The 13,938-nt window shown below is 39.9% G+C and overlaps 1 protein-coding gene across 4 annotated transcripts in view; it reads left to right on the forward strand.

The window, feature by feature from the left end:
- The window catches only part of LRCH2 (leucine rich repeats and calponin homology domain containing 2), a 36,506-nt gene that overhangs the window by 18,647 nt on the left and 3,921 nt on the right, over positions 1–13,938 (forward strand). The window contains exons 8-21 of one of the 4 annotated variants that reach the window (XM_062612807.1): positions 63–174; positions 483–580; positions 666–733; positions 1,068–1,172; positions 2,436–2,513; positions 3,746–3,814; positions 6,055–6,103; positions 6,681–6,797; positions 8,302–8,346; positions 8,779–8,829; positions 9,860–9,917; positions 11,423–11,535; positions 12,668–12,805; positions 13,070–13,147. In XM_062612807.1, coding sequence (XP_062468791.1) covers positions 63–174; positions 483–580; positions 666–733; positions 1,068–1,172; positions 2,436–2,513; positions 3,746–3,814; positions 6,055–6,103; positions 6,681–6,797; positions 8,302–8,346; positions 8,779–8,829; positions 9,860–9,917; positions 11,423–11,535; positions 12,668–12,805; positions 13,070–13,147 — 1,179 coding nt within the window. The remainder of the gene's footprint in view (positions 1–62; positions 175–482; positions 581–665; positions 734–1,067; positions 1,173–2,435; positions 2,514–3,745; positions 3,815–6,054; positions 6,104–6,680; positions 6,798–8,301; positions 8,347–8,778; positions 8,830–9,859; positions 9,918–11,422; positions 11,536–12,667; positions 12,806–13,069; positions 13,148–13,938) is intronic. The other 3 variants (XM_062612809.1, XM_062612810.1, XM_062612811.1) reach the window with 3 other exon arrangements.

A 13,938-nucleotide genomic window follows, 5' to 3' on the forward strand; every position in this document is an offset into this window, starting at 1 on the left:
GTTCTTCAGCAAATCATGTAATGGTTTACTAAGTTCTGTATTAAATGTGACTGTCTTTGCAGCCTTCAGATGATGATACAATCAGCCTCCACTCCCAGGTATCGGAATCAACGAGGGAACAGACATTAAGGAATGACAATCATGCAATAGGAAGTAAACTCGATCCACAGAAAGGTAATACCTGTTGTGCATGTGTCAGTTTAGGTCACAGAAATATTTCTGGTTCGATAATTCAATACAAGAACATTGCACAAAAGGGTAGGATCATGTGTTGGTGCTGTGTTTTCATCCTTACTGAAAGCAATGTAATAATCACACATAGACAAGGCCAGAAAGAAAATAACATGATTTCTAGCTTTAGGAGAAAGGATTTCATTGTTTTATCTGACCTTCTTCATAAGTCATTATCTCTCTGAGGAATCAAACTTGGTTGAGAGAGCTGTTTAATATTATCTTTTCCATTCTTCATCAATCTTCACTAGACCAGGAGGTGTACGACTACATTGATCCCAACACCGAAGAGGGAGCTGTTCCTGAGCAAGGAGATGTACACCCTGGACCACTGCTGTCTTATATTAAGGTAGCATAGTGTGACAAGAAACACTGCTCAGCATCCTTGCTTTTCTTTTCATTCAAGTCTGACTTTATTCTTCATTCTGTGCAAGGAACGGGGAAGACAGCCTGAGAAATCCCAGAAAATAGAACAGAATGAGGACTGGGGTGATGAGAAAAGGTAAACCTTCTTTATCATCTTATTTGGGAAGCTTTTACTGACCGTGGGAGGTGAGGGTGGTTTTGGTTTCTGGTTGGGCCAAGAGTATCCTGGGGTGCACTGGGAGGCATGTGGCGGCAGGTTGGTCCTGATGATCTCCAGAGGTCCCTTCCAACCTAATGATTCTGTTTTAAGCTCATTGCATATGAAGGAAAGGAACCTCATAGGGAACACAGAGTGCTCCTTGGACAGAAAATAAGCATACTGGTGGTGGTTCTCAGTTGTCCAATAATGCAGCCATTTCTGTGTCTGGCTTTACTGAAGTCAGGCAAGTCACTGACATTTAATGTTTCAGACTGCAGAAAGAACAGCTGCTGGCTGAAGATGATGATGAACTCAAAGAAGTGACTGACTTGAGAAAAATAGCAGCTCAGTTACTGCAGCAAGAACAAAAACACAGGTATTGCAGTATTAGGATAACTTGGGTTACAATGAATTTATTCTTTAACATGCCTTATGCCCAAAAGCTCCCGACACCTCATCATTTTGAGAACATTTTTGTCCAGCTGTTACAGTGACAGATGCTTTCAAGATACCTGTCCTGTGTTTCTTGTTCTAAACCTGTTGTCTAGGGAAGCAGGGATATACCTTCAATGGAGAAGGAAGAGATGAATGTGAAAGTCTCACATTCATGTTGCTGTAGAACAGATGAAAGAAATGAAGAAGTTAACTGTGTAAAATGGAGAGAAGAAATCCCTGGAGTTGTGGGATGTGGACAGGCCAGGGAGGAGGTTCTGCACTGCTGGTTTTCTTGTGAGGTAGTTGAAACGCACATGAAGCCCTTAGAGAAGTTTGTATCCTTCTAGTGTGAATTGCACAGCTTTAAAAATTACTTAAGTCAATAGCAGCAGGGGGATAGACAGGTTTTAGATAGATTTTACTTGTAACTGCATGCAGTGTATTTAAAAATTGCTTGTTCACACTGGGAAGGGAAAAATAACAATGAAATCTTGATACGTTCTTACTACCAAAGAGTATTGCAACGAAGACTAAGAATGCCAATTTTTCTCATATTAATTTATTAATTGAAATAGAATAAGTGTGTTTTCTTCTGTTAGATTTTATGATGGTTATTTATATTGCACGTGTTTGATTAGTTATAGTATTTCCTGGTTATCTGCTAACTTGAAATAGCAAGCCACTCCTCTTCTGAAGTACTGCAATTTAACTTCTAGTCACCATAGTTGTATCTTAATGCAGTGATCTTGCTAATAGTTCTGCTTTGCTCTTGAATTATTCAGACATGCAGTCGTAGTTAAGTTTTACTTCTCAGTTTAGCATTTATTGGAGTTTGCTTGTGTATCTTTAAGTACAATAGGGCAAAATGACCTCTGCTACAAAATCTGTCCCTGATTCTGCATCCCTGCCTTTGTGAATTTGTAACTTCTTGCCATAAACATCAGTAAGAATAATACTTTGAATTTTAGTGAAGCTGCTTCTGTGTGTGTGAAAAATGTGTTCAGTCTGAGTGAACAGAAGTGAGTGTTGTGACATAACTTCTTACTAATCCTGTTTCTGTTCAGTGTGGTTTGGTTTGCTTTTAATATTATGCAGTCTCTTTCCTTTTGCTTGCTCTGCTAATGACTTCCCTGTCCTCTCCCGTCAACCTGTCCTGCTTCCTTCTTCCGTCTGTGGCTTTGGTGTACATGAACTGTGAATACAGACGAAGGCCATTAAGCTATAGAACTTCATTCAGTGAAAAGCTCTTCCAGAGGACAAGGGCGGCAGGACGTGCATCAAGGTATAAAGTGTTTGTAGAGCTTCAGATTGCCACAGTTAAAATGGGCACAAAAGGAGCAGTTTTGGCCATTTCTTGAACAAAACCAGAATAAAGGGGTTGGCTAAGTTAGCCTGAGGTATTTTGCTATCAAAAATGGATGGCAATGCGTTTATTGTTCTTTGAGCTGAAATACTATTTAAGGATAATATTTAATTAGGCAGCTCTCCAAAGAGCATTTAAGTGAGTCCAAACCTAAAAGCAAAATTTCCTGTACCTTTGGCATGCTTCCTCTTCAGTTTTTTGGTTCTTTAATATACAGTACCTCAAATGTGGAACTCCAGGCAAAAGTGCTTGGGGTTATTTATGTATTATTCATTATTTTGATTGAATAGATTTTGGTTTAAAAGTGCCAATATACTTTGATCACAGTTCTGCACATGAAGTCAGTGTCAGTGTGTAATACTGCCTCCAAGAATTCAGAATTACGTATTCTAGTTTCTGTCCAACATGACACTTCCTTGAAAACACTTAATTGTAAGTGGTACTGAGTGGTTTTGTTACCTTTAACACTTCAAACATCCATAATAGTAACTCATAATCTTCTTCCTGTTTGTTCTTCAGTTGTTCTGAATCTGTATGTAAGTTTAGGCTTCACTGTTTACCATTTAGAAATATGGAATTTCCATTGGTTCATTTCTGTATTAGACTTTTCACTTAGTGCTTCACATGTGTGTTTTCCATTTTCCATTTTGCCCTGCATTTCCTTTGCACTTTTAGTGTTTCTTATTCTGCTACTTTCTTACCTGCTCTTGTTGACTGACTTCTTGTGCTCAATCTGTGTATGGTTTCTTGTCTGCTTTAGGTTGATGATCTTCTGTCATCTGACCTTGGTGAACAGTGGGTCCTTTTGTCTTGAGGGCAGCGTAACTTTACAGAGGTGTGAGATCACCTCAAATAGTATATAGTTAGAGGAAAAGAGGAGACTTCGTTTTGGTTTGAAATACTAAGTTTTACTTAAAATTCAGAACTTGAAATATTTCAAGAAATGTAAACAGTATTGTTTATTTCAGTGGACGCAGGATTGGGCTTGGATTTCATGTGTCCACACAGTCTAATCTGATGGAAAATATCTCCTTTGTATTCAAAACTGTTTTTCACAGGAAGTGTTACGCAGTGAAAGTAAACCCTTTTTTCTTAGAATACATGTAAATTACAAAGCTGTTGGAAAAATGTGTGTCTCTTTTTCTTTCCAGGCTTCTTAATCATTCAGTTTCAGTAAGCACAAGGAACAGGCCAAAGCAGCCAGTGGAATCTGAGAAATGGTATTGATATACTTTAATGTATCACAGCTTTCAGGAGTTGATCAATTTCTGTATGTACTCTGTGTCGCTGCTGCCATCTTCTGTCGTAGCTCGAGATGAAACAGAAGCTGCCCAAATAATCTGGTTTGGAGCTTCTTTCATCCAGATCAGACAAAATAATAACCAAATCCTGTTCTTTGGAGCCTTTAGGTGGTGATGTAATCTATAAACTAATTATGGCTCTGTTGTGACAGCGGTTCAGGCAACTGAAACATCACTGAATGAATCTTTAGACATGCAGTTCCAGTCCAGACGGTCATAGCTCCCCTAGGCAGCAGTCCCATGCCGGTGGGTTAGATCCTGTGTTACACAAAGTGGTGCTGTAGCTGGCCTTAGGCATCTGCATTTTCCTCCCTGGCAGTCATTTTGTGCTCCTAAGAGCTGTTGGAAAAGTTGCTGGGAGTTCCAAGCCTTCACTGGCCATCAGTGAGGAATCCATGCTCTGCAGGAGATGTGCTTCTGTGCTCTTTCTTTGAATTAATAAAACACCACCAGTACAAAGCAGCCACAAACAGAAATACCCAGGGCCTTGTGTTCAGGAACTTGGGAATTCACTGCTTCCTGTTTCTGACTACGTGGGTGAGAGAACTCTAGCAAGTTTTCAGCCCTCCCTCCCTCCCTTAAGGAATCCTAGATGAGTTCTTTTAGTCAGTTTGGTCTAGAATTAATCTATTTTATTTGTTAAGCAAAAGAGGGAGCATTTGCTGGCAGCCTTCTGTGAGAGCTCCATTTGAACTGTGGCTTTTGTGATCTTTTTGCTAGCTTCTAAAATGGATACCTTCAGCAGAATCTCTTATCTGCTTGTGTCCAGACCCATCTCTGGCTGTGAATCTTGGAGACAAAGGCTGTAATGTAGCTAGAGAGCACTGCGGTTGCTAACAGCTCTCTACAGTACAGGTTCACATGAGAAAAGCTTTTACTGGAAGAGAAAAGGACACTGCAGATAGTTCTGTGTGATACATCCTATTTTGGCTACCGTCTCTCGTCTGTGTCTGTGGTTTTAGAGATCCAGCTGCATACATGGCTGGTGGTTAGATGAACTATGCTGCAACTATTATTCCTTTGCATGAAACAAAAGAAAAAACCCACCCCCAACCATCTCCCCATCCCCTTAATTCTGAGGGGTACACACAGGATATGTTGTTCCAGGTTCTTTGTTGGTTTATTGTACCGGTACATAGGAGCCCAAATCACATACTGTGTGATGAACATACAAAGAGAGTAGAAAGATTGTCCTATCCCTAAAGAATTTACATGTGCAGAACATGTCATAGTTAATAGATGTATATGTGCTTAAGTATTTTCTGCAGCAGTTCCTGCAGTTCTCAACTGCTTTGCTTACCAAGCTGTTGGATATGATTCAATTTTCTTGTGCCTAACAGCTTTAAATGTAGTGTTATTGGTTTGAGGCAAACAAAGAAAAAGGAAGGGAAAGGAATCCAGAGCAGAAGTGGCTGGATGCTTTCCCTTCAGGATTTATTCTGATTGCTCATGGTGCTCATTGCATTGAATGCTTATTGCATTCAATCCCCAGCTGTTAGCTGCCTCATCTACTGCACAGCTTCCAAGCCAGCAGTCAGAATGTGAACGAAATGGTGCTGGAAAGGGGATAGAAGTAAATTCCACACACAAATTCAGGAAGGAAAAATTTAAGTGATGGTAAATCTAAACATTTTTATTTTCCCAAGAACTTCTCATCATAGAATGGTTAAGGTTCTCTGCAGTTCGTGTTCCAGCTTCACTGTCCCATCTTAAAACAGTTTTCCTTTCCCTATTAGTATAAGCTTCTACTTTACCCTGTAGAGCCAACAGTGTAAAGAAGGAGGTGAGTCTCCCAAATGTTTAATAACAGATGTCTTGTCAGCTTTGATCACAATGTTTCCTTGGTTGCTTTGAGAAGCAGAGCAATGAAGATGTATTAGTAATCTCTAAAGGTCAGCATGCTGAAGTAAAAGCTTTATCTGAGTCAAGAACTGTAGTGTGGAGCTGTTGTCAGCATGTGGTAAGAGAGAGTGAAATAGGATTTGAGATTTTAGTCAAATGGTCGTACATTTTAGCCACATGGTGACATGTTTTATACAGGCAGCCAAAACCCACTGTAGCACTGCAGAGAAGCTGCTTTTTAAGTGTGATATTTTAAAGTAACCTGGTCTTAAAATAGACGAGGAGTAAATTTCATAATGTCTCATCTTCATTTTTAGTGTCACAACAGATGAAGTGAATTCCCCAGTGTCCCCATACAGCTGGCAGGTAAATATGCAAACGTGAATGTGGTGGCATTGTATTTGAATGATTGTTATTGCTTTTTGGGGTTGTATTACTAACAGAAAACATTTATACACACAGAGTTATTGTATGTAGGGAATTGTGGTGGAAAATAGAAAACCTTTGAAGAACGTTATGCTTGAAATAATTTGGCTTGTATTTAGCGGAGGCTTTTTGTTCTAAGGGTATATGGTACTTGCCTTTTAATCTCTGAAGTATTTACAATTGCTTTCAAAAGCCTCATACTCTAATAGGAAGGAATAGTTGAAGATGAAGTTTTAGCCTAACGGTCCCTTCAGATTGTCTGCTTTCAGCTCTCATAAAATAGACATATTCATACATATTCATTGTTATAAGACTAAATCTGCTCTCTCTTCAGAGTACATTGCATAATACAGTACAGTGAAAGAAATTTCTCTTAGAGCTAGTAGATGTGTATGATCTTTTAGATGAGAACAGCAGAGAGATACTTAAATTGTTGTGTTGTAGTCATGTAGTACATAATAATTGATGTTAATGTCCACGAGGAATAGTTACCTTAAAAATACTTGGGAATTTGTAGCCCCTGGAAAACCAGAAGGATCCAGTGGATGAGCAGCACTGGCCAGAAACCCAGCCAGTGATCTGGCAGAGTGAAGAGAGAAGGAGAAGTAAACAGATCAGGAAAGAATATTTCAAGGTAATGGAGGGGTGTGTGAGTGGGGAGCACTTTAATATGAACCTATATCATTAAGGAAAGGTAAGAAAACCTCAAAGGTTGTCATACTTTTAATTCTGTATGTAACCTGTGTTTTTTATTTGGCTCTTTGGAGTTAAATAACATATATTCTGTATTTAGGGTAATGCGAGAGTGCAGGAAAATCTTAGTGCTTTAAATAAATGAAAGTAATTTACAATTGTCTTATGGTAAAGACAGAAACAAATCTTGAGTCATTGCTCCTTCCCCATCCAGTTGGAGGGGTTTTATGCTTATCTTTTATCGTAGCACAAGGGAAATGGATTTTGTGCAATGTGGTTCTAAGAATGATTTGTGCCTTTGGCAGAATCTTCTCAGTGCATTAGATTGCACTTTAGAGAGGAAAGAAATTCTGTCTGTACTACTTTGCTGCTGTAGTGTGTTCCACTGGTCACCAGAGGTCAGCGCCTGCATGTGGCAAAACAGATCGGAGCTTACCAGCATCAGGTAAAATCTGGTTTGGGGCATGGTGGAGAAAGGAGAATTATCTGCAGTGGGAAGTTGAGTTAAAATTAAACTTGTCTCTTAAGAAATTAGTTTCTTGGCTCTTTGCCATCAAACATCTTTATGAAATGCTAGGGACCTCAAAAGGAGTTGAGTTCTGGGTAGAACAGTGCATGCCATACACCTCAGAGATATTCTTGTCATTATAGAAGCTGTTTATCTTCTTCCTGAAAAGTTGATGGACTTGTGTCCTCTTTCCAGGAATTTGGTTGTTTGGGGCTTGTTTTTAGTTTCTTTTCTGTAATTTTGCCTTGGAAAAAAAGGGGAAAAAATTCTAAGTGAGCAGAGTTCAGTCCTCTCTGCTCTGGGGACAGGCTGAGAGAGCTGAGCTGGTTCAGCCTGGAGAAGGCTCCTGGCACACCTTCCAGCTTCCAGTGCCTAATGGGGCTCCAGGAAACCTGGAGAGGGGCTTGGGACAAGGGCCTGTAGGGACAGGCCAAGGGGAATGGCTTTAACCTGCCAGACTGAGATGAGTTCTTAGGCAGAAGCTCTTCCCTGTGAGGGTGCTGAGGCGCTGGCACAGGGTGCCCAGAGAAGCTGTGGCTGCCCCATCCCTGGCAGTGTTCAAGGGCAGGTTGGACACAGGGGCTTGGAGCAAGCTGCTCTAGTGGAAGGGGTCCCTGCCCGTGGCTGGGGGTGGAGCTGGGTAAGTTTTAAGCTCCCTTCCAACACAGTATGTGTCGTACCTGGAGTTCACATTATAAAAGTATTTAGCTTGAAAATGCCTTTAGCTCATCAACATAAGTAAGATTTTGCCTTCCCTAGGAACTAGATGTTCCTCTTCTGTTTTGTTTCCTTTTAGCTCCTTTGATTCTGTAACATGTTTTTTGTTTTTTTCTCAGCAGCTTCACCAGTAATAAGTCACATCTGAGTGCTGTCAAGCCATTAGTTCAAATGAAAACCATAATTCCATTTTAAAGTAATAATTATGTGTGTTTTGCAGTATAAGTCTTCCAGAAAGAGTTCAAGTGGAAATGAAAATGATGAGGTGAGAAGCAGTAACTGCGTAAAACATTTAAGAAAATACTTTATTGCTTTTGTCTTTTCTGAACGCTTACAAGTCATAGACCAGGAGAATGTTGGCTGGAATCCATGCAAACAAACTGCATTCCAGAGCCAGAGCAGCAAAGAGTAATTAAACTCCTTCATTTAAAAAAGCTCATCAAGAAAAGTAGGACATTTACTTGCTTTGGTGATAGGGAAGTTAACTCACCTGTCAAGCAGAGGGGATGTGAAGGTAATGCTCGACACCCTGAACAATGTTTCCTTGACTTACATGTTCTTAGGCTCAGTTGCTGCCAATTTGTTGTATGCTTGACAAGTGTTGCATGTCTCATGTACTGCGTATTTCATAATTCCATGTTTCTTGTGAAATCATTATCTTCATTTTTATAATTTCATCTCTTTGATTTCTTTTTAGCAAGACAGTGATAATACTAATGTGTCCCCACAGTCTCCTGTGTCGTCTGAGGTACAAGTTTGTGGGTTTGTTTTTCATTCAACAAACATTTCTTTGTGTGCATTACTTGTCACCACACAGATGTAAAGCTGTTTCCTTTGAAACTGCAGTTAGAAATATTTCATCATCATAAAAAAAGTCAAAAATAGAAACTACAGACAGATGGTCCAACTTGGTTTATCTTTGCAGCTGTCTGGTCTCTCCTAGATGGCTTCTTTTTGACCAGTGTGTGGAAAGGTGCATTGCTTTGTCTCTGTTATCTTTCCTAATGAAAACAGCTATTAAAGCAAAAATGGAACTGGCACACTGTGCAGGTATCCCCTATGCACTAGCCATCCAGGGGATTTAAAGTGAAACTTGTGAGTTAGTATGTTATATATCACAAGGAGCCCAAAAGTACTGAGACTTTGGGAGTTTTGTCCCTGATGATTCTGGCTGTTGCCTTTGCGGTACAGCCTTGTGCCCTGGTTGCATCCCTTTTGAAGGGATGTCCATGGGGCTGCACCCACTGAGCTCTGACAAAGCACACCAAAGATTGTTCATGTTTCCACCTTATGTCAGTAAGGAACCTGAGGGGGCAGAATTGAGAACATCTCATCTGGAATGTGTGGAAACAATGAGATCTCCTGTGCATACCAAATCACTGAGTGCATATTTTGTTTTAGATGGTGAAATGAGAAAAACCTGATCTTCATAACTGAAAGTAAACATTTCCTAAGAAATATTTTGATACCAAGTGTTGGGAGGATACTTGCATTTGCTTTCAGCTGGCTTAAAACGCCGTTCACACAATGGTTTGCAGTAGTTTGAAATGGGTTAGATTTTAGTTAATCTGGTGCTGCTTTTCTTCCTCACTAAGGCAACTTTATCTCCATGTAGCGAGCTTACTTTCATTCCTCTTTTATACTGTCCCCTTCAAAAGAGGGCATGGCCCTTAAGTAGAAGGACATTTTTCTTAGGCAAGAATAATTTAAACACTGTCTTGATGGAACAAGAGTTCTTTTAATGACTGGAAGAAAATTGACTTTATCTCTTTTAACAGGATTATGAAAGGACAGATAGTAACACTCATGGTCCATTTGGTCTCAAACCAAGGTCAGGTAAGCTGCAGTTCTCTACCACAGCATTATAAAAACAGTTGTTCATTTCCTGGGCTGACACAGGTGGTAAGGATGGTGGATGTGGGAGTGTGAATGACTGTGAGGAGATGCCCCAGTGCAGCAGTCCATTCTATGTACTTACCATGAGCATGGTGCTGGCAAGGACAGAGGCAGCTCCTTGCAAACACACTGACTGTGCATACTTAGTCACTGCAAAGAGCAGGGCAACAGCTCATTCTTGAGACCTGATGGCTGAGCTGGGAGGGTTTCAAGAGAAGCAGATTTTTGTCTGTCCTATGAAAGGGTGCTTTGAGCAGAGCTTTTCCAGGAGTTTCATGGCTTAGTGCTTTGTTGCACACTGACTCTTCCAAGACTCTTGACATGCCCTCGTAAGAGAGCTGTATTGTCTAAAGCAGACCTTCAGTCCTCTGAAATCTAGGTAGATAAAATACTTTTTTTTCAGTTACCATCGTCTTTTGTTTGCAAGTGTGTGTGAATACTGGAAGAGTCCCTGTGCAATCCTGTTTACTGTTAATACCACTCTTCCCTGTTTTTAAGGGAACAGTCTTCATGCAAATTCATTAAGGAAGAATTAGCTCAACTCCTCAGTTTAGTTTAATTCAGTGAAATAATCTCCTTACTAGGAGCCTGTGAGCCCTCAGCAGCAGAGTATGCCTGGCTGAGGTGATGCAAAGGGCTTCTTCAAGACCCTTAAGTCCCTTGAGCTTTGTAAGCAGTTGTATGAAACTTCAGTGCCAGGGGTAGTCAGGGTAGTTGTATGTCCCAGGACATGCGTGGCTGGGATCTAGAGGCTTCTGAGTTATGTACAGAAGAGGTTTTATTTGCTAATGTGCTATAAAATAATAGCTTTGTCATTTGAAGGCTTTCTGCCTATGAAGAATGTAAAGGGAATGTAATAATTTAACACACCTCCTTTTTAAAGAACTCTTGGACTTCTAGACGAGACATTTTATATTTTCAGATAAATTCTTAAGAAGCAATCACTGTATCTTTGCATCTGCACACTTACCATGTTGACTGCTACTGCTGAACCCAGGACACGTGTATCTGTGTGTGTATATATATATGTATATTTTAAATCTCTCAATGTAAGTTGTATTAGAGAACTCTGTCCCTTTTTTTAGTCTCCATAAAGAATTCAAACTTGATTAAAAGTCAAACACAATGGAAATACTTTCAAAGCTAATTTCAAGGTAAGCTTGGAAAATGTGCAGATGGAGCTGTAGATCTCAAACAGGTATTTCAATGTTGAAGTCAGTTCTGTGTCCATATTTTCCAGTTATCCATTTGCACTTAAAGATGATCTCTGTATTTTATTTGAAAGAGAAATTTCATAGACAGCACTTTTTACATCAGGATACTTCAATATATTTGTTCCAAAAAGGCCTGCAGCTTTTCCCCCATTTTTACACTTGGTGTGAGACTTTTGGTCATTAGTGTTTTAAATCTGACTTCTGAAAACTAACTTCACTAATGTTTGACAGCTTTCAGCCGTGCATCGCGCCAGGACTATGGAGCTGTGGATCCTGGATTCACAATGAGGAGGAAAATGGAACATTTAAGGGAAGAAAGGGAACAAATAAGACAGCTTCGCAATGTAAGTACCATTATGTACTGTATGGGTGCAGTGCATTTAGTTTAAGCTTTTATAACCACAACTTAAACCTTTATAACAAAGGCCTGCAAATCATTACAGCTGTACAAGGGCATCTTGGTAGTGATGCTTCTTAAGAAGTTTCATGTAACAGGCTACATTGGCACTGGTCTTGATTCCGTTAAAACGCCAGCCAGGGCCTGTATGTGTTGTAGCTGAAAAATGAAGTGAAATGAAAATCCTTAATTTTTAGGTTTCTGAGGTTTTAGGTTTTGCTAGGGAGAGAGATGACCAGGCTGCTTGTGTTTGCTGCTGTTTGACCTGAGATTTGAAAAAAGATGGTCATAGTCATAGCAAAATGCTTTTTGAGTGTAGAAAGTTGCTGCAAGTTATACAGTACTGAATGGGATCTAAATTTCAGACTTCCAGTAAGTTGTTTTCTGTCTATTTCTGTTCTCAAGATATGGAACAGTTATAGCTAACTATAAATCAGTTAAGCTCTGCTTTCCAAGGCAGGAGGAATTTGGGGTGTGACTTCGCTGAAGGCTGTTTGTCGTGTCTGGTTCACTTCCTGAGCAGTCGAGGCTTGTTGCTGCAGTGGGAAAAATCGGTTCCCACTTCTGTTTTGCAACACAAGTGTGGGCGCTTCTTGGCCACCCTTTTCTCAGCTATTTCACTGTCACCTGCACGAGAGAAGTACCCATACCCAAAGTGGTTGTGTTCCTCTATTTTATTCTTTTTCTCCTAATAAAGCTGTGTGTGATTTCACCCCGAAGATTATGCACACTAACAGTCAGTGAGGTGTTCAGCCTGACATTTCTGTCCTTAAATTCTGTGCTTTCCTATTCTGAGTAGTGAGTTCATGGAATGGCTTTGAGAGCTGTGTATCATGGTAGTTGTTGCCTCAGTGTCTTTCTCAATGTATGTGGCTGTGTCATTTAAAAAAAACAACAAACCAAGCAAGCAAGCAAAGGGAATATGAGGTTTATGCTAAAGAGGAAAGGATATTTGTATGAAATGCGAGTTATCTGCATTTACTTCACTTTAGTATTAAAATATCCCTTTGAAACAGAATGCTTTAAAATCAAAAGTTAGCTTAATGTTGAAAGTAACTTATTTATGGACTTTTTAATAGAATCTTGAATCCAGGTTAAAAGTAATTTTGCCAGATGACATTGGAGCAGCGTTGATGGATGGAGTAGTTCTTTGCCATTTAGCCAATCACATAAGGCCACGTTCTGTAGCCAGCATCCATGTACCATCGCCAGCAGTGGTAAGTGGTTTATCTCACTTCTGCTGCATCCTAACTGAAAACAAGCTTTTGAAGTTCAATACTAAAGCATCATGAATCATGTTGACCATGTTAACCGGCTGCATTCCTCACTTCAATTTTTCTTCAGGAAGCCCTAAACAGAGGCTCAGAAGTTTTCTTTAAGAGCTCATTTCACAAACTGGGTCTTCACAGAACTTGTGTTTTAGCAATTGTAACTGTATTTGCATCGGAAATGACTGATGATCTACTGTCCTGTCTTTACAGCCTAAGCTCAGTATGGCAAAATGCCGAAGAAACGTTGAGAACTTTCTTGATGCTTGTAAAAAGCTGGGCGTATCACAGGTATGCTGTTTGCTTTATTGACTTACTAATGACCACAAGTATGTCAGCCAATACTGAAGTTTGAAGGGTTTGAATGGCTTAATTCAGTTAGCAATAGTGACTATAAAACTGACCAGAATTTGAAGGTATGAAAGCAAGTCCCATTTCTAGCCTGTGGCATGAACTTGAGGAAACTACTTGATGGGTTTCTAGTTTGTTCCTTATAGTAAAAATGATACTGACCTCCTTATAAATTATCTGAACAGAGGAACCAATGAGAGAGGGTAATGTTGTAATATTTGAAAGCCTTGAGTTTAGCAACTCACTTTGTGAATTTCTGTCTGCCTAGAAGAATCCTGCAATTACAGAACTGCTTAGCTGTCGTCCTCAGCAGAGCTGTAGTTGCAGCCCATTATTCATGCTTCTGTTGCCCAAGTTTATCCTTTTCCTGTATGGGGGGTGGAGGGGGAAACCCCTCAAGTTCAAACCATTTCCTGCATATTGGGAGAGGCAAAAAAACTGTTGACTTGTTTTAGTGGAACAGAAAAATTTGTTAATGGATTGAGAAGCCTGGGATACTGCTCTGCCCCAGCTTCTGTCTAGTGTGGAGCCACAGGCAATTCAAAAGACAGAGATGCTAAGATTTACCTCATGAATCATAATAACAACAGCTAGCACTTGGAAAAGTTGTCCAGTTTGCCATCTTTCAGTTTGAAATTCCAGCACTTGATTGGTGAATGGCTAATAATCCAGTCTATCAACACTTCCAAGTTTTCCCAAGGGAAAAATTGGTAATAAGCTGATAAAACAAC

This window comes from Pezoporus occidentalis, unplaced genomic scaffold, assembly GCF_034315485.1.
Source record: "Pezoporus occidentalis ecotype Australia unplaced genomic scaffold, CSIRO_AGI_Poc_V1 ctg161, whole genome shotgun sequence".
Taxonomy (NCBI): domain Eukaryota; kingdom Metazoa; phylum Chordata; class Aves; order Psittaciformes; family Psittacidae; genus Pezoporus; species Pezoporus occidentalis.